The 19885-nt window shown below is 37.2% G+C and overlaps 1 protein-coding gene across 1 annotated transcript in view; it reads left to right on the top strand.

Moving 5' to 3' along the window:
* The window catches only part of LOC100920109 (ATP-binding cassette sub-family A member 3-like), a 165941-nt gene extending 146361 nt beyond the window's left edge, over positions 1-19580 (top strand). The window contains exons 26-32 of the mRNA XM_031942112.1: positions 4822-4956; positions 5224-5418; positions 11754-11941; positions 12733-12903; positions 13368-13558; positions 18645-18718; positions 19376-19580. Coding sequence (XP_031797972.1) covers positions 4822-4956; positions 5224-5418; positions 11754-11941; positions 12733-12903; positions 13368-13558; positions 18645-18718; positions 19376-19507 — 1086 coding nt within the window. The 3' untranslated portion in view covers positions 19508-19580. The remainder of the gene's footprint in view (positions 1-4821; positions 4957-5223; positions 5419-11753; positions 11942-12732; positions 12904-13367; positions 13559-18644; positions 18719-19375) is intronic.
* The last annotated feature ends 305 nt before the right edge of the window (positions 19581-19885 follow it).

The following is a 19885-nucleotide window of genomic DNA, read 5'->3' as shown; positions in this document are numbered from 1 at the left end:
GGTATAAACCTAGCATGGGAAAGTAAGAGGGACAAATGATTGGGCAAAAGTATTTAGAAACTAATAAATTCTAAGTGCCTATTAGTTAATGTGGGAAATATGGAAAAACAAACAAAAACCTTAGTACCAGTCCTTGAAGAACACCCATTGTAACCTACCAGAGCTTGAGATAATCTTTTGGAAGAAGATTATTTTAAAAATTCTTTCATAGCACTTTAAGGCTTATAAAGCACTTTCATGACAACCTTATCAAGTAGATAGTAAAGTTTTACAGGTGAAGAAACTGAGACTCAAAGAAGTTAATATATTTAGGAACAAACAACCATCTCTCCCTAAACTCATGGCTAGCACTCCTTCCACATGAAACAATAAAAGACAAGTCAGTAATTACATATTAATTAAGTATCTGTGTGGTACAGAATATAAGTACAATTGTGTGAAAGGGAACTTCAATGAGGGCTCCAGATACAAGGGATCTAAGAGAACCATATCCTATTAAAAAAATGATCTCAGTGTATAATTTTATGTACTTGTAAATTGTCTGTATGTGCTTTAGATCTTCATTGTATATTCCTGATTATAGCTTTGAGTTCAGAGTCTTTATTGGTTCAATGTATTGCATCAAAATGCCATTCCAGAAAAGCAAACATGAATCATATTTGACATTGAAGGAAGTGGGCTAAGAGAAGAGATATTCCTGGTCTATAGTCCTCCAAGAAGGAAAAAAATAGGAGATATCACAGAAGACTTGACCTTCGTCCATTTTCTTACCCTTTTGACCATCATGATCATTCATTTGCAAGCACTTCACTATTTTCTTTTATTACCCAACATTCCCTGAATTCCACAAGGCATATGATATATAACAATAGATCCTGTAAAACCAAATCATGCACTTTAATCAGTGTTTATTAATTCATTTAAATATATTCATCCATGATCTGAGCAAGATGCCTTCCCTTTGAGACCCATTCTAAATTATGGAAGTCACTGGGGCTCTAGGACCATGCTCAGTAAAGAAGATTTTTTTTTTCAGATTCCTTCTACTTCAGATTAGCACTCTCTGAGCTCCCAGTCATTTTATTATTTTTATTTTTAAAAAATTATTAGTGTTCCTTCACTTTCCTATAAAGTTTTCTCTTTTAGCGAAGAATAGCTATTCTTTGGTCAAAGCAACATGAACCCAGTTTCCAGATCTGGAGCCCAAAATCTATTTTACCTCAGAACTGAAGATGGGGATTCTTCCTTAAAGCTCTTTTATGAGTTTTCCATTATCAATATTATCAAAAACAAGTAATTATAAAGCTCTTATTATGGGCAAGATATACTAAGTATTTGGATACATTAAAAGCAAAAACATAATCTCTGCCTCCAAGGAAGTCAATCCTAATTGGGAAAACAATATGCAAATAACTATTGTAAAAATGTTGGAAGGATGTGGGGAAAAATGAGGCAGGAGGCAGAATTTAATGGAATTTGAGCTGAGTCTTGAAGGAAGCCAGAGAAGCTAAAAGGAAGAAAGGAGGAGGGATAGCATTCAAAGCATGAAGAGCATATTTAGTAAAAAGATATGGAGCCAGGAGATGAGTATTGTGGGTGAGGACCAAGAATGCCAGTACTGTTGGACAAGAAGAAGAGCAAACTATAAAAATATTGGAAATGTAGGAAGGGCCCAAAGACTTTAAAAGTCAAACAGGTCAGGCAGCTAGATGGTACAATGGATAGTCCACTGGTCTTGGAGTCAGTAGGACCTGAGTTCTAATCTGGCCTCAGACACTTAAAAGTTACTAGCTATGTGACCCTGGGTAAAGCACTTAACCCTTATTGTTTCAAAAAAAAAAATCCAAAAGTCAAACAGGATTTTATATTTGATCCTAGAGGTAAGAGCCACTGAAATTTATTGAGTAGGGAAGATGTGCTTTTTCCCAAAGGAAGATCTTCATTGGCAACTGGATGCAAGATAAGACTTGAGGGGGTAAGGACATAAAGAGGGCTATTTTATTAGTCCAATCATGAGGCAATTGGAAGAGAAAATAGGGCTTAGTAAAAGATAAAGCTTTCTGAGATGATTGCAGGATATCTAGATCAAGGTGCCTTTGATGGCAGCTAGTGATAGAAGATGGAAGGTGAAGGGAGCCTAGATAAATAGATATGAGAATCATCAGCATGGAGATGATTATTGAATAATTAGAAGGTGATGAGCTAGGTTATATAGAGGAAGAGAAGTCCCAGAACGGACCCTTGAAGGACATGGAGGGACATAGGTGGCCAGCAGCCAGTCCAGCTTCATGCCTCTGCCCTCAGAACCAATTACCTTCATTATTCCCCAGACAGTAGCAGCTCATTTGTTGCAAACATGGGTACCCACACTGCCCCCGATTTATACCCTCTCCCCAGGATTTTCTGGGACCAGCAAAAGAGTTCACCTGGCCCCTCCAGAATTGCCACCTCTCTTTCCATCTTCTGTCAGTTAAACACTATTCTCCTCAGTACTCTTTTAAGTTTTGGAGACAGTTCTCCCTCCAAGTTCACTTCCTACCTGTAGGCCCACTGGCTGGGGTGAGGGGTAAGAGGCAAGACAAATGGTGGGGTGTGTCTACACTGAAGATCACAGGCCTCTTCCACCACCCCACCCCCAGCAGCAGCTTCTTTCTGGATCTCTACAGCAGCAGTACAAGCTAGTCTGGGTTTGGGGGCTGTCTTGAACATCTAGGTGAAGCAGTGGATAGGGAGCTGAGCCTGAAGTCAGGGAAATGCAAGTTCAAATGTAACCTCAGACATGTAATAACTATGTGACTTTGGGCAAGTCATTTAACTTCTGTTTACCTTAGTTTTAGCATCTAAATATGATGTGGAAAAGGAAATGACAAACCACTCCACTGTCTCTGCCAAGAAAATCCAAATAGGGTCAGGAAGAGTTGGACTGAAAACCACTGAACAAAAGAGGGAAGGAATTGGAGGTTATGATTTAGGTGGATTTCTCAAGAAATAGGAGAGATATGCAGTGATAGCTAGCAGGGGTGGGAAAGACAAGATGGATTGATGTCCAGGATGCATGTTAGAAGAGTTTGCTTTAAGGAGAGGAGAGTTATCTTTCTCTCTCAGAGAGGAATGAAGGAAAAAAATAGCAAAAGACAACTAAGTAATGTGAGAAAGAGAGAAGAGAGAGCTCTCAACAAATGGCCTCAGTTTTGTTTTGTTTTTTTAATTAAAGCTTTTTATTTACAAAGCATACGCATGGGTAATTTTTCCAACATTGACCATTGCAAAACCTTTTGTTCCAAATTTTCCCATCCTTCCCCTCACCTCCTCCCCTAACTGGCAGGTAGTCCAATACATGTTAAATATGTTAAATCCAACACACACACACACACACACACACACACACACATATATATATATATATATAGATAGATATTTATACAGTTATCTTGCTGCGTAAGAAAAATCAGATCAAGAAGGAAGAAAAAGAAAAACTGAGAAAGAAAAAAAATACAAGCAAATAACAAGAAAGAATGAGAATGTTATGTTGTATTTCACACTCTGTTCCCACAATTTTCTTTTTCTGTTGAATGTTGAAGGGGATATGGGAAAACTGGGACAGTGATACATTGTTGGTGGAATTGTGAACACATCCAGCCATTCTGGAGAGCAATTTGGAACTATGCTCAAAAAGTTATCAAACTGTGCATACCCTTTGATCCAGCAGTGTTTCTACTGGGTTTATATCCCAAAGAGATCTTAAAGGAGGGAGAGGGACCTACATGTGCAGAAATGTTTGTGGCAGCCTGTGGCAGCCCTCTTTGTAGTGGCAAGAAACTGGAAACTGAATGGATGCCCATCAATTGGAAAATGGCTGAATAAGTTATGGTATATGAATTTTGTGGAATATTATTGTTCTGTAAGAAATGACTGACAGGATGATTTCAGAGAGGCTTGGAGAGACCTACATGAACTAATGCTAAGTGAAATGAGCAGAATCAGGAGATCATCATACACGGCAACAACAAGACTATACGACGATCAATTCTGATGGACATGGCTCTCTTCAACAATGAGATGATTCAAACCAGCTCCATTTGTGCAGTGATGGAGAGAGCCATCTACACCCAGAAAGAGAAATCCAATATTATGTATATATATTTATACAATTATCTTGCTTCACAAGAAAAATCAGATCAAAAAGGAAGGAAAAGAAAAACTAAGAAAGCAAAATGCAAGCAAATAATAACAGAGAGTGAGAATGCTATGTTGTATTCTACATTGTTTCCACGGTTCTCTCTTTGGGTGTAGATGGCTCACCACATCCAAAGAAAGAAAGTATAGTTCTTGAAAATGTAAGAAAGAACTTAGAGAATAGACAAATTGGATCCATGATGAGAATAAACTGGGAAACAGAATAATAAAAAATTATGATCAGATACAGGAATTTTAGAGTTTAGAAACATGGAGTAGAATGCTTTTGAGTGATAGCATGGTTAAAAGAATGAACATCTCCATATGTCGAAAAAGTGGGATGGAAAAATAAGTAATGAAAAACTGAGTTAGAAAGTTTAAGGGGAGTATCAAGTTTCTAAGCATCAAATTCATTGAGGAAGAAGAGAGTATGCTGGTGGTCAGTGTGTGTGGAGAAATAAGTTATGAGGAATAAGTAGATTGAGGAACTGAGAAGTTAGGGTGTTTAAAGGATTAGCAATCTATATTAGCATCTTTGTGTATGTCTCCCAGCCCTTTCAGTTGTAGAACTGTCCCCCAACAGATAACTTTGGCCAAGATGCCTAAAAGATATTCACATCTTCATTTTCTGTCTTTGGAATGTAGTCACAGACAATGAATGCAGCTTCACAACCACCAGAGGATATTGATGTGGCCAATGAAAAGAAGAAAATTCGGGAGTATCCTTTAGAAGCAATTAAAAGCATGGAGAGTCCTCTGATTCTTAGAGACCTTATGAAGGTAAAACTATTCAGTGTTTAAAGTTGTCCTGGGCTCTATTAAGAAGGAGATCAAAGATACATGCCAATGTAGATCTTTGAGACCTGCATCTGTTATTTTTTTTTAGGATGGAGAACTAGCCTATTCAAAAAAAAAAAAAAAGAAAAAGAAAAAAATTTTTGTATCTACCTTTGAAAGTGGAAATGTTTGTTTTACACTGGTCTATAGTTGCTGTCCTTGATTTGTAATCATTGTTTTTTCAGTATTATATTCTCTGGGTTTTCTCAGGTATATTATCGATGGATACCCATCCTGGCAGTGGACAGGATTTCTTTTGCAGTCATGAAAGGAGAATGCTTTGGGCTACTTGGTTTCAATGGAGCTGGAAAAACCACCACATTCAAAATGTTGACTGGAGATGAAACCATAACCAGTGGGGATGCATTTTTTGATGGCCTTAGCATCAGCAAAAATATTAAAACGGTAAGATACTATTACTAGGATCCAAAGTAAAAATGATTTGCTGAATTTTGTGGGAGTGGAGACCAAACTGGCAGGTTTGGGTTCTTACAAAGAAGCAGTTGGGCAAAGATATGTTAGTAAAATAAAAATAACCTCTGAGTAGAATATATCTTACTGAGTCTCCTGGAGAAGGGTGAAAAAAGAATTGCAACCACTGAATTGTATTCCTTATGGAGAAATATCTTATAGAGCATAGTAACAGACTTTATAGTATAGTGTTTGAAATTGAGACAGATGTACCTGGTGAATTACTAATGTTGGTTATTGAAAAAAGTAGAAATAATCTTCAGTATGTAGCTTGAGCTTAACAAATCAAAATGTTATATTTTAGGCCACCTGAGTTTTCAACTCAGATGTAAAAATATTCTATAATGTAAACCCTCTGTGCCAGGATATTGATCTCCCTATGTCTCCAAATTCTTTCCTGGAAAGACCATTCACCTCTTTTCCAGCTAAACCAAATCTCATCTATACTGAAAATCAGATACAAGGGACCTAACAGGCCATTTATCTAAATCTCTATTATAATCTCTATTATATCGATCCACAACAAATTAATCCACTGTCTGCTTTATTGTTTCCCATTGACATCCCATTGTAGTGTTCTCTTCTTTTCTATAATATGATCGTTCTCTCTGGGAGCAGGTTTCTTAGAGAGGTTTTCTGGAGGCAGCCTTAGTTTCAGTTCAGAGTAATAATCACTCCAAATGCAGCCAGGGATTAAAGTACAGTCCTTTATTGTCTCTTCAAAAATAGCTCAGTAAGCTTTCTTTGGTTCCAAGAGCCCTTGTTGCTAGTCCTTTGCCTCTGTCAGCTTCTGCCTCTAGCTCAACTGACTCCTGGCTTCTCAATCCCCTCAACTGAATGACTTCTGACTTTCAATCTCTTCAACTGAATCTTCACTGACTTGTAGCTCTCAATATCTTCAACTGACTCTCGCTGAGACTGAGAGCTTCTTATATATGATCTCATAAAGGTATGAACCCAAAGGTTGACTCCTCCTTTGAAAGAGTGGGATTGTGGGAGATGTAAGCTTTGTGAATCTCATACTGAATACTGACTTGTGAATCTCCCAAACTTGTGAACTAATGTGTGAGCTAATGTGTGAACTTTCAAAGGTGTAAACATAAACATTGTTTCTATCAATTCTATTGAGTTAACACCTTGTTTCAAGTTCTGGCTCATAACATCCCATTACCTAATGAGATAGATACTTCCATTTTTGGACAACTCAACTTAATAGGCATTTCTTCTTTATATAGAAAAACTGGTCAGGACTTTCAAAGCCTCTCTTTTTACCACTAATATTCTTCCATTGATGCTATATGGCTTTAAATCATAAGACAATTTAGTCTTCAAAGATCAAAATGGCAGGTGACACAAAGAACAATGGAAGGACACATGGTATGTAAATGTATGGTACACTATATTAACAAAGATGACTTTTACACATGAAATGGTACAAAAGACAAGTGTCAATGGAAAAGGAATAGATTTGTCATATTTAAGAGCAAGATAGTTTGGATTACATTGCTCCATTAAAAAAATATTAAAATAACCAAAGAAAGCAACATTCAGTGTCATATAATTTGACTCTCTCCTAATTTACTTACTCTACAACTTCTAATTTTCCATAATAAAGTTTTTGTCAACATAGTTCCAGATGTTCAACAAACAATTCAATTCAGTGACTATTTATTATGTACTTGTGTGCAAGGCACTGTGCTAGACACTGGAGATAGAAAATAAATTCAATGAACTTATATTCTCCAGTGGTGGAAATAGGAAATACAACATATACTTAACTCATACAATCACAGGAATCTAGTGGTAATCCTATAAGTGACTTCCAATGGTTCAAATTTTAACCCATCCTTATCTGTTTTTCCTTTTGTAACTATTATATATATCCTTCCATAAGTCTGCCACAATAATTTAAAAAGAGAAAGGGAACTAATTGTTAATTCTCTTTCATATCAAACTAGTTTTGCTGCACTAAGCTACTCCTGACCTCAGTGCCCCAGAAGGATCATATTATTGGAGTAATATGTTTAGATTTAATCAAGCAGAGCAAGAAGAGATGGCTTTTTCTATAGCCAAAATCCATTTTCCTGTAATTTTAACATATCGGTGGTAGTTCTGCTTTCAGGAGCCACAGAAAACAAGTTTAAAATAACACATTCCTCAACCATATAGTAAACATTTACATACTTAAAGATAGCTCTTCTATTCCCCCTAAGTCTACTCTAGGCTAAAGATTTCCAATACATAAAAATCTTCAAGTTGGAAAAGATTTTGAAAGTCATCTAATCTACCAAATGCATGAATCTCCTCTACACTTTCTGCTTGTACATCTCTAAGGATGAGGATCTTCTTAAGTTTCAATGGAGCACATTCCATTTTTAAACACCACCTTATTCAGAAAGTTCTTCCTTGTATTATATGGAAACTTGCTTCTCTGTAATTTCTGCCTATCTTTTCTATTTCTGCCTCTCCAGAAAGAATATCTAATCACTCTTCCATATTATGGAATTCATTCATTTGAAAATGGCTGCCTCACACTGCTCTTCCACACCACTATTATCACTCTCACCAAAGTTTTCTTTTCCATGTTAACACTGCTGGTTCATACTATCCTAGAATAAATCTTCCACATAATATATAAATCTCCTTTTACAGCATCCTTGACAAGTGATTCTTCAAACTGTTTGAATAAGTCAGGTAATGGGCTATTATTACCTTGTAAAATGGTTAGTTCCATTTTAGATAATTTTCTCAATGAAGGAAATAGACTCATCTTCATGTGCAGATTGAAATCTCCAAATGAGTGATTGGTAAAGAGTAATAAGATCCTAGAGCAGAAATAGTATTTGGTTTCTATGTTGTATCCCCAGTATTTGAAATGGCTTTGTAGCAACTGCTTTGTAATTGACATGGTTTTCAGGAAAGGTTAAGCAAGAAAATTTGATGAAAATGACATCACCAACATCTAGTGAAATCAGAAGTATGAGTATGATTGCCAGGAATGGTAGAAAATGATGAAAAGCCAAACGCCCTCAACAGCCTCAATGCTGTTGAGAATGAAATTGCCACAGGAGCTGAGTTGGGACTCTGGAAAAAAGATCCAGAGGCACCTAGGTCCTTCTCTCAGTACTGGAAAACTCAGGACTCCACCTCCATGTCCACCCTTTAAAAACACTGCCAGAAATTAATGTTAACATAATTGTAAATGTAATCTGGGCAGGACAGGTCTCACTCTAGGAGAGGCTAGAGAAGTAAATCAGGAAATGAAGTAGCAGTTTAATTCCAGCTCCTCAGGCTCCTAGGCCAAACCCCATTTGGTCATTATTTGAGTCCTGTTTAACTCAAATTGAAATCCTGATGGTCTTCCTCTTCCAAGAGGAATCCTCTTCCAGATTCATTCATTCATTATTTAGATTTTTTTTTTTTTTTTGAACTAGGTGAAAGAGGAGATTCTTTGTCTCAATTGCTACCAACCTTAATTCACCGAATGGGTGTGGCCTCAGTCAAACTGAGACCTGTTGAAGAGCTCAGCTTAAAAAGGCCACGGTTTCCCATTTCATCCAAGACATCTCCAGTCTTCCTGATCTATATCTTGGACTCAGGTGGCTCTGGAGAGGAAAGTGAGGCAGGTGACTTTGCACAGCCTTCCCCCACTGAAATCCAGTTCACTGGCATGTCATGGCAACACCTCCCTGATGTCATGGCTCTCTTCAAGAATGAAGGACAAACAACAGCAATTAATTTCAGTGAGGAAGTGATACACAGACCTTCAGAGTTCTCCTGAGGATCTCAACATGCTAGAACAAAAAGCACAGTATATATATATATATATATTTATATATATTTATATATATATATTTATATATATATAAATCATAGGTAGGAAAAGGGGGGGGGAATATGTGGAGAAAGTCATTTATGCGGTCTGAGTGATTTCCCAGAACAAGCCCATAAACACAGGACAAGACAAGTTCTCAAATCCTTTAAAAACAGTCCTCAAATTGATTATTTCAAGTCTTGGACATCATTGCTTGATGGGGCATAGAGCTAGAGTTCTATAATGGGAATAGGCTTTGCAGTCTTTGATTCACTTCACTTAATGTGTGTAGGTGATGTGATTTATGATGTGGGGTTTGGCATCTAATGACATGGTTGATATAGACACTGGTGATGGTTGGCACCAAAAGTTGGGGTTTGGTCATATGAGGAATTCTCTTTGGCAAAAGGTAGATTTATTTAAGGAAGAGGTTACAGACAAAATGAAGGGATACAATAGACATTAATAATGGTAAATGTAATTGTAAATATAAATAAAATGAGAGAGCATATAAAATACAAGTTCCTCAGTGAAACTCACAATTTTAAATTATTCATTGGAAAGGGAGGGAGCACCCCATGAGGTTGGGGCATGCCTTTAGGTGGTAGGGTAAATTCTGAAAGAGCCCTAGCACCTTAAAGGAATCAGTTAAATCTAAGGAGGAGAAGTGAGGTTGGGAAGCATAGTTGAGTTAGGGGAAATACTGCATGACTTGACAGGAAACAGGAGTTAAGGAGAGAGACACTACAAGTTAGAATGCCATAGTGGGCTGACTCAAAGGAAGGAAGCAGCCATGGGATGGCCCATAAGTATATTTTATAGGGAAAATTTAACCTCAGAGAGATGACTGGGATTTCTGACAGGGCATGGCAAAGTGAGACTGCTCCAGACTTCTATACATGATGGGATTCAGCAGTTTGACATAACTTGGATTTCAGACTAGAGGACTTAAACTGGAGGAGCTAAACTGATTTCTATCAGTGCCTTCTCCCTGCTTGCCTTGGGGATCAATTCTTTAGTTTCTTTCTGTCAAAAACACCATTCAGGACCTCATCACTGGTACAGAAAAGTTGATTGTGAGAGCATTGTCAAGCTGCATTTTAAGTCTACTGAGCTAGAATCTGCTGGTAAAATAGGCTTCTGAAAAATCTAAATTATTAGTATATCTTATTATACATATCATATCAATTAATTATGAAAATCATAATTCCCTTCCCAAGGTGATAAGGGTCTGAATTATATAGTATGTAAATGAAGAGAAGTGAGCATGTTTTAAAAGTAGAAATGAAAAAAATTTTTAATGGATTGTATATGTGAAGTGAATCCAAGTGTAGAGTAGATGATGACGGCCAAGATTTCCAAACTGGATGACTGGAAGTATAGTTGGACCTTTGACAATAATAGAAAAATTCGAAAGAGGATATTGGGGTGGGAGAAAGGGAGGTGGGGATGTGAATATTTCATGTTGAGTTTAAGATGATTATAGAAAATCTGGTTCAAAATGTCCAAAGGCAGTTGGTGATGCAAAACTGTAGTTCAGAAGAAAGATTAGGGCTAGATTTATAGATTTGGAAATCATCTGCATACATATAATGAGTCTTGAAACTATGAGAGCTGATGAGATAACCAAGTGAGAAGTATAGAAAGAGAAGAGAAAATGGTCCTGGACAGAGAACCTTTGAGGAAAATTCAAAGAGGAAATAACATCTTTTGAATGAAGATCCAAAAAGAAAAAGTTGGACTAATCAGACATATGTAGGGAGTAAAATCCGGATAGAGAATGTCATAGAAATACAGAAAATGTATCCAGAAGGAGAGATATTTAACCATGTCAAAGGATAAAGAGAGGTCAAGAAGAATGAGGATTGAGAAAAGGCCATTTAGGGTTTTCAATTAATTTTGGAAAGGGCAGCTTCAGTTAAATGAAATGAAAGCCTGCGTCTGTGCTTTCTCAATATAAACATGAAAAATGACTGAAAAAAATATTCACATTCAATCATATTATGTTGCAGTTTATAAATAGGTACTTTAATTTTTTTTATTTATTTGGGAACATGCTTTCTCTGAAAAGATAAAAAGATTGTCTAAACATTTAAATGTATATACTGTAGTATGCTGAGTTAATTTTTTTTTTTTGATAAGTAGCACAAGAAAAATTGAGGAAATCTTAGTAGCCTCTCACTGTGAGAAATAGTTTCTGCGCAAAAAAGAAAGTAAATGATAGAAATATGTGAATTGTGTGTTTGATAGTCATATATATATACATATACATAATGATAAAGAAAATTGGCTTTTGTATGTTAAAGTTTCAGCTTAATATTGTTTAAAGACTACAAGGATTTTATTAATTTATACTTTGGGGTTTTGGAATAATTTCCTCCATATCCAGAAAAGCTGCAGAGAATCTTTAGCCCTAATGAATCTTATTTCCTGTGGCACTGAACTCTTATTTCAGGTACAGCGACGAATCAGCTACTGTCCTCAATTTGATGCTCTGCTAGACTACATGACAGGAAGGGAGATAATGTATATGTATGCTCGATTGTGGGGAATTCCTGAAAATCACATCGATCATTATGTGAAAAACATGCTGAAATCATTGCTTCTTGAATCCAATGCAGACAAGCTCATAAGGAACCTAAGGTGAGATTCTGTTATTCCCTATTCCTTTTCTATATCTATAACCTTTAGAAGAAGAAGCAAAAGAGAGTAGGGAATTCCTAATCAATAGGGTTAGGATATTATTACATAGACTTCTTCACTATTCACAAGGTCAATCTTCCACCAGAAACTCCATGATGGCAGAGAAGCAGTAGACATTGGCCCCCTGGGGAATTGATCAGCTACCACCATTTCACACAGAACAGTATTTTAAGTTTGCTCTCCACTGTTTGGCGCCTGCTAGAGACTATACATCCATCTCAGATCCTAGTTATTATCGATACCTCTGATGCTGTGATCAGGGTTCCTTTCCTGGACCAACCTCTTTATTGATGAGAGTATAGAAGAAAAGGATATCAGTATCATAATTTGAGTGACTCAGAACCTGCCTAACCCATCCTGATACATAGAGACAATGATTATGCTAAAGGAGCACTGTTAGGACAACCCAAGCGCCAACAACAGGGATTATCTTGATTGCCTACATATCCAAAATATGTATAAATTTGGTGTCCCCATCCAGGATCAGGTACAAGGACATGACTTCCTTCTTGGGCACTTATTGAAACTATCTTCAAATGAAAAGTCTACACTGGAGTTTGTTTGTTTGTGTGTGTGTGTGTGTGTGTGTGTGTGTGTGTGTGTTTGATTCACAGCCAGTCATATTGATCAGTGTGCTAGTTGGGACTTTGGTTCTCTCTGAATTGTTTTCTATAAATTACTGCCATTTACAGCATCTTTTTCTTTCCTTATTTGCTTCCTTCTTCTTGGAGTGGTGGCAACAAGCGTAAGCTGAGCACTGGTATTTCCCTAATTGGAAGGCCTTCAGTCATCTTCTTGGATGAGCCTTCCACTGGCATGGATCCTGTGGCTCGGCGCCTACTCTGGGACACAGTGATGCGGACCCGTGAGTCCGGCAAGGCCATTGTCATAACCTCCCATAGGTGTGGCCCGCACCTTGGTCAGGGATGTGGGAGGAACTGTCGTGGGGGCAGCAGGGCTTTCTTAGGGCTGGGAACTTTTGAGCTTCCTAGGAAGGAGCCCTCCCAGTGGCTCATTTTGCCAAAGGAAACATTCTAGGATCCTTAGATGTCAGCCACTTGAGTGAGGTCTTTGCCTTAGAATTTAGAGTGGAAAGATAGAGGGAGGCTGATAAATAAAAGCTCCCACAGTGAATCTGGGCATCTGCTTCATTCATGTCCTAAGTACTTTGGGTTTTCTCAAAATGAGGGAATTGGACTAGATGATCTCTCAAATCCTTCCCACCATCAATCCTGTAACCCTGCGACCCTAGGGGTTCTCTGTTCCCTGGGCCCCGGGAGCTTGCAACACCAGGACTGTGCCACCAGGGGCTCTGCCCAAAGGGCTGCCTGGGCCTCGGCCACAGCCCCACCCCTTGTCTCCCCAGCATGGAGGAGTGCGAGGCCCTGTGCACCCGGCTGGCCATCATGGTGGCCGGGAAGCTGAAGTGTCTGGGCAGTCCCCAGTACCTGAAGAACAAGTTCGGCAGCGGGTACACTTTGGTGGCCAAGATGCAGAGTGACAGCACAGACGCTGATATGGAGCAGTTCAAGGAGTTCATCAAGTGCACCTTTCCAGGTATGCGAGTGTGAGCCCCAGGCAGTGCGCTGTCCTCCCCAAAGCCCCTTTTTGACATCGGCCCTCTGCTGGCAGGTTGCAGGTTGTTGCAGCCTTCCTCCCTGCCCTCTTTTCCTGCTTTGAACCTTGGGCCCTGGCCTCTGCCCCACACCACTTTTAGTTCTTTCCGAATCTCCGATTATTTGCTCTGCTCACCTGCTCAGTTCCACACTTTGCATGCAGTCTACACTGTGGTCTTACATGTCAGATTCTGGAGAATGGGGTACTGAGTGTGGAGGCCAGGAGTTCAAATCCAACCTCAGACATTAGCTTCATAAATTTGAGCATGGGTAAACTTGAAGAGAACAGTTTCAGCTCATTAACAAACCAAAAACCAAACAGGGGCAAAAGAGTAGAATCAGTAAGCACAAACATTCCTTCTAGAACTAAAGGAGGGGAATGACTAGCTTGTGAGGATGGTAGCCTAAAGTTCAAATGACAAAGTAGAACAATGCTATGTTTTTAGGCAATGATGGAATCAATAGATAAGGAGAGATTAAAAAATGGAGTGGGGAATAGGGTAAGTGATAGAAATACAGGAGTTGAGAAGAGCCACCATTTTCCCAGATTAAAAGACAAACATATATGGGTACATACGTAGAGATGTTTTGAAATATGGAATTATGGGACATCAAGGAACCCACAATGATTCATATCAGTTTTCTCAGTGAAATAAATACTGAGGAGGAAGTAGGATTGGGGGTTTCAGAAGAGAGATTTGGATTAATCACTAAAGAGAATGGGTTATAATGTATAGGACTGCTTGCCATCTGGGGGAGAAGGGGAAGAAGGGAGGGGAAAAATCGGGACAGAAGTGAGTGCAAGGGATAATGTTGTAAAAAATTACCCTGGCATGGGTTCTGTCAATTAAAAGTTATTAGAATATGGAAAAAAAAAAAAAAGAGAGAGAGAGAGAGAGAGAATGGATTACAGAATCAGTCAAGAATGAATGAATGGAAAGATTTCTATGCAGTATTTTGAGTCTATTTGAAATCAGATAATATGAATTTCTTCCTAATGCAGTCAATGTGCTTTTAATAATAAAGCTTTAAAGGGGAAAGGGGAAAAGGATTCAAACATGGAGAACAGTATATATTTGGGTGGGTTAAATATAAAGTTAAAACTGAAATAGGAGTAGTAGTAGACTGGGAAAACAAAGAAAGATTGGAGGACTAGAATTTTCCATGAAAATGAAAAATTGTTTAGGAATAATGAATTAGAGGAAAAAGATAGGACAGAAAGTTATTATCAGAAAGGAAAATTTCAGAATTCAAGATCATAGCAAATAGCAAATAGCAAATCATAGCAACATAGATGATGTTGAAATTTTATAAGGTATGAGTATAGATGAAATAATTACAATAACTAACATTTATACAATCCTATAAAATTTACAGAGAACTTTGAACTTTAAGAACCATATGAGTTAGTTATATATAGGTAATTGGAGTTGAATAAATTGATAAAGAAAGCTAAGATGTTCAGGGAAATATTAACATGTATGATGACATCCCCAAGTTTGAAAGTAGGGGTTATTATAATAAAGTAATAATTAATAATTATTAATAATTAATAATTAAAATAATTAAAGTAAGACGGAGTCAGGTCCTAAATTCTTGAGAAAAAAAAATTGACTTTAAAGTGCTAAGTTATAAGAATAAGATTATGACCTCAGTTATATGGACCAAACTTCAAAGAAGGAAAGTTTGCTAAATGGTAGTAATAAAGGGAGGATCTAGCACTGGAGAACAAAGTATGGTGGTTTCTCCTCCTACGAAGCATGAGAAAAGTAGTAACCTCTACTGAAAAGGGTGATCAGGAAGGTATTTCTTTCCAGAGAAAAAATTAACTCTATGAGTATAGTATTGTGTATGCAGTATATTAAAAGAATCATTAAAAGAATCATATCAGAGACCATCCAGTCCAACCCATATCTGAATAAAAGAACTTCTCTAAAATATGCCTGACAAATGATTCTCTGTCCTGTTTAAACCATACCCCACTTTTTTACAGCCTTTTTACTACTATGACAAACATAACACTTAATTTCCCATGGTGATGTAGGCTACCTAGGGGAAATTCCCCTCCCTAACTCTTCACATCCATTTGTGTGCACCCCACTCTTCCAATATCTCTAATCTTTTTCTTCCTACACTTGTATTGTGCCCAGTGGTCTCCCTTTTCCATTAAGAGGCTCCCCTACATAGCTGATTTTAAATCTGACCTCAGATACTTAATATCTTTATGGGGGCAAGTCACTTAACCACTGTTAATTTCCTCATCTGTAAAATAGGAAACATCCAGGTTTATTGTAAGAATCTAATGATATAGTCATTGTAAAGTGCTTACCATAGTCCCTGGCATATGGTAAATGTTATATAAGTGTTAGCTATTATTATTGTATTAGTTCTGTGCCCTGCCCCCAAAATCTTTGGTATATTTCACATTTACTTATATGGACAGTAAGAGTAGGGATTATTTTATTGTTTTTGTATCACTGGCACCTAGAATGGTGCCTAGCATATTGTAGCATAGATGGCAACTTGCATCATAAATCATTGTAGAATTGAATTGGCCACTCAAATTTTGCTAGAAGACATCCAGCACAATTTGCAGGGATGGAAGAAAGGAAAGTGAAAATGACAGTTATGTGCTAATAAAGTAGTCTGGAAAGAGCCAATAAGAGGGACATTTGGCTAGAAAATAAGAAAAGGTATTCCAACTTTTTAAAGGCTCTAATTGTTCAGAATTTTTTTTGCAAGTCTAAATTTGTCTTTTCAGCTGAATTCTGAATTCAACTATTTCTGCTTTCTAGAGCAAAACAAATCTTATCTTTTACATGGCAACCCATCAGATATTTGAAGACAGCTTTAATACACACTGTAATTCTTCTCTTCTCCAGAATACATGTGTGTATGTGTGTGTAGTGTGTGTTTGCGTGTGTGTATGTGATGTCTCCAGTTTATTCAATCAGATTTCTCAGGCTATAATCTTGAGGTTTTTCACCATAATAATATCATCCTCCTGGGGATATTTTCCACCATATTAATGTCCTTCCTAAAAAGTGGAACCTAGGAGTGAACACAGAATGACAGATGTGGCTTAATCCAGTCAAAGTAGAAAGCAGTTGTCACCTTCCTATTCCTATATAAAAAATGAATGTACATGTATAACCAAAAAAAAGTGTTGTTTTCACATGTAACTGGGGAAAATAAAAATAAAAAAAGAGAAAAGGCCATTAGATTTGACAACTAAAAAATCATTAGTAACTTTGCAAAGAATAGTTTCAGTGAAATGAAAAGGTTGGAAACATTGTAAGGAGTTAAGAAGAGAATGAGAAGAGAGAAATTGGAGGTACCTATTGTAGATATTCTTTTCCAAGAGACAAAAAAGAAAAGGGAGAGAGAGAGGGGGGAAGAGGATAATAGCAGGAATAGAAGGATGAAATAAAGATTTGTTTTTCAGAAAAGAGGAGACATGGGCATATTTATAAGCAGTAGGGAATATAGTCTAAAAAGAAATTGAAAATAAATAAAAAGTGAGGATAACAGGGAGGCATACTATTGGAGGAGATAGGATGATGGAATGAAGTCACCTGAACAAGTAGAAAGATTAGTCTTGGTAAGGAATGAGGCTACTTATTTCATCATGTAAGATTGAAGGGTAAAGAAGGAGAAAGTGGCAGAAAACACCTAAGTGATAGGAGATGGAAAAGAGGGAGTTAATGGAAAATGGCCTCAAGTTTTTCTATAAAATATGAAACAAGGTTCTGAGTTGAGATAGTGGGGGAATGGGGAGGCATAAGAGGTCTGAGGAAGGATAAAAAGGTTTTTAAGAGTTGCTGTGGAGAATGGGGATAGCGAATTTATAAGGGAAGTATAATTGGATTTTTATAGCAGCAGTGAGAACCTTGTTGAGGTTGAGCAACATAAGTTGTATGACATTCTCCATCTTCATTTGGCAACATGTATGTAGGAGCAAAAGCATTGAATTGTGAGAATGATCCAAGATTGAGCATGATTGGCAATATGATAAGAGGATTCAAGAGAGGAGGACAGAATAGAGTTGAATTGATTCCCCAAAGGGTCAAGATGGGGGAAAAGAGGAGCTCTTCTAATGCAGGGGAAATAGGTTGGAGAAAAATGAGGGGTTAAATATGGATGAAGAGTGGGGCTTTGTAAGGGAAAGCAGAATAAGAGGTAAATAAGGGGATTTCAGAATTCTTGAACATTGAAATAGTATGTTTGTGGGTGATGACAAGACCAAGAATAAGATCAGCTTTGCATGTGGACCTTCTAAGAAAGATCCATTAATCATATTCACTGGCTGAGTGACAATATTTCATGTTAATTACAGTCCTTTCTGACTAATTTATGATGCTTGTCCACTTCCATGGAAGGTATCCCAGTCCAACTAATCAATTATGAGTTCCTCTGATCACCCATTACATATGTATGTTTGTATGTATGTATAAGAATTTGCAAAGGCCTAACTTTTCTTCATTCTATTCTCTTCAAGCATATAGAAATGATTTCTTAACCAGCATGATTTTTTAAAATTTCTGTTGAATCCTCTGCATTTTTATAAACTACAGAGAATGCATCATGAGAAGTCAAATAAAACAAAAAAAATAAATCTGCAATCGCCTCAGCAAAATAAATAAATGAATGAATGAATAAATAAATAAATATATCTGCAAGCAGCAATCATGAAATCTAATCCAAAGAGAAATGGCCTTTAGATTATCTATTTGGAATTATCTACACCTATAGGCATGCTTTTACAAAGGTGTGCTGGCTGTGCCAGCAAATCCTGCATCCTTCTTTTCCAATTCTCTTCATCTTTTCCTTCCCATTCCTATAAAGGAAAATAAGGGGCCCAGGCAATGGCATTTCAGGGGATGCTGCCACATCTTTCGAGTCACACCTATGTCTATACCTGTGTTCTCTTTCCATTGGTGTAAGTGATATGACAGTAACAATTATTTTGAATTAAAAATAAATTTCCTCATTACTTTCCCTCACCAAGAAAGTCTTCTTAATTTTAGGTAGAACACTGAATCATGAGCACCAAGGAATGGTCCAATACAACATTCCCAGTGATAACCTCAGCTGGGCAAAGGTGAGTATGGGATCCAACCCAAATTAATGTCCCTTAGGGTAGGAATGAGGACCAGATTTATAGGAGATGAGTACTGTAAAGCACTGCCAAACTGCACCTCGAGGCTCCATCAGGGACTTTTTATGTGAATGATGTAGTAGAAAGAAAACTGGATTTGGTATGGAAAAACCAAAAGGGAGAATAATACCCTACCTACTTCACAGTGTTTTTGTAAAGTTACTTTGTAAATATTAAAGCATAATATAAATATGAGTTGTTTGGTAGCCTGAGCCATGGATAACTGAGATCAGAAGCAAGAGAAAAAACTTTTAGCAAGAGCAGGCATTCTTAACTCAAAGCTGTGAACTTTTAAAGTAGATAATTTGATAACTTTATAATCCTATATATATTATTTTATATTTTTATAAACATTTTTCTGAGAAGTCTGTAAGTTTTATCAGATTGCCAAGTTCATGACACACAAAAGATTAAAAGCCAGAGTCATTTGTTAGTTTTTAACTACGAAAGGGACATAAGTAAAAAGAGATCTTTCCCTAGTAATCAAAACCCACCTACCTTTTTCTTTCAATACCTACATGGGAAAAGGGGAACTATGTAGTCTCTAAGATGCTCCCTGAGGAATTTTGTTAACACTTTACTCTATCTGCTACCCTAAAGGTATTTGGTATCTTGGAGAAAGCAAAAGATATATATAAATTGGAGGATTATTCCATCAGCCAAATCACTCTAGAACAAGTATTCCTGAGTTTTGCTGAACAGGGAACAGCAGAAGATGAAGAAAATGACTAAGTTCTCCCCACCACTGGCCCTTACAACATGTGCCCATATGTAGTAAATAAAGGGACATTAATTCTACCTATAAGCCTTTGTCTTAATTTATCAATATAATAATGTATTTTCTACTTAGAGAATTCAGGTGAGTACCTTTGGGCAAAATAAGCTCTTTTTAGATGTATGCAAGACATTAAGAAGATCATAAGTACTCAGAGCCTAAAGTCTTTTAATAAAATGTTAAGAAAGAAAAATATTTAGTATGGCCAAAAACAAAGAATCTTCTCCTGAGTGCTCTGAACTGTAAGTGGAACAAATACTGAGAAATAATGGAGCTAGACTTAGGAGAAGCAGCCTTCAGAGAAATAACCATTTCTTTAGGAAGCTAAGAGGGTA

This window comes from Sarcophilus harrisii, chromosome 1 (assembly GCF_902635505.1).
Source record: "Sarcophilus harrisii chromosome 1, mSarHar1.11, whole genome shotgun sequence".
NCBI classification, from domain to species: Eukaryota; Metazoa; Chordata; class Mammalia; order Dasyuromorphia; family Dasyuridae; genus Sarcophilus; species Sarcophilus harrisii.
The sequence above is the reverse complement of the archived record's forward strand: the minus strand, read 5'-3'. Positions and strand labels throughout refer to the sequence as shown.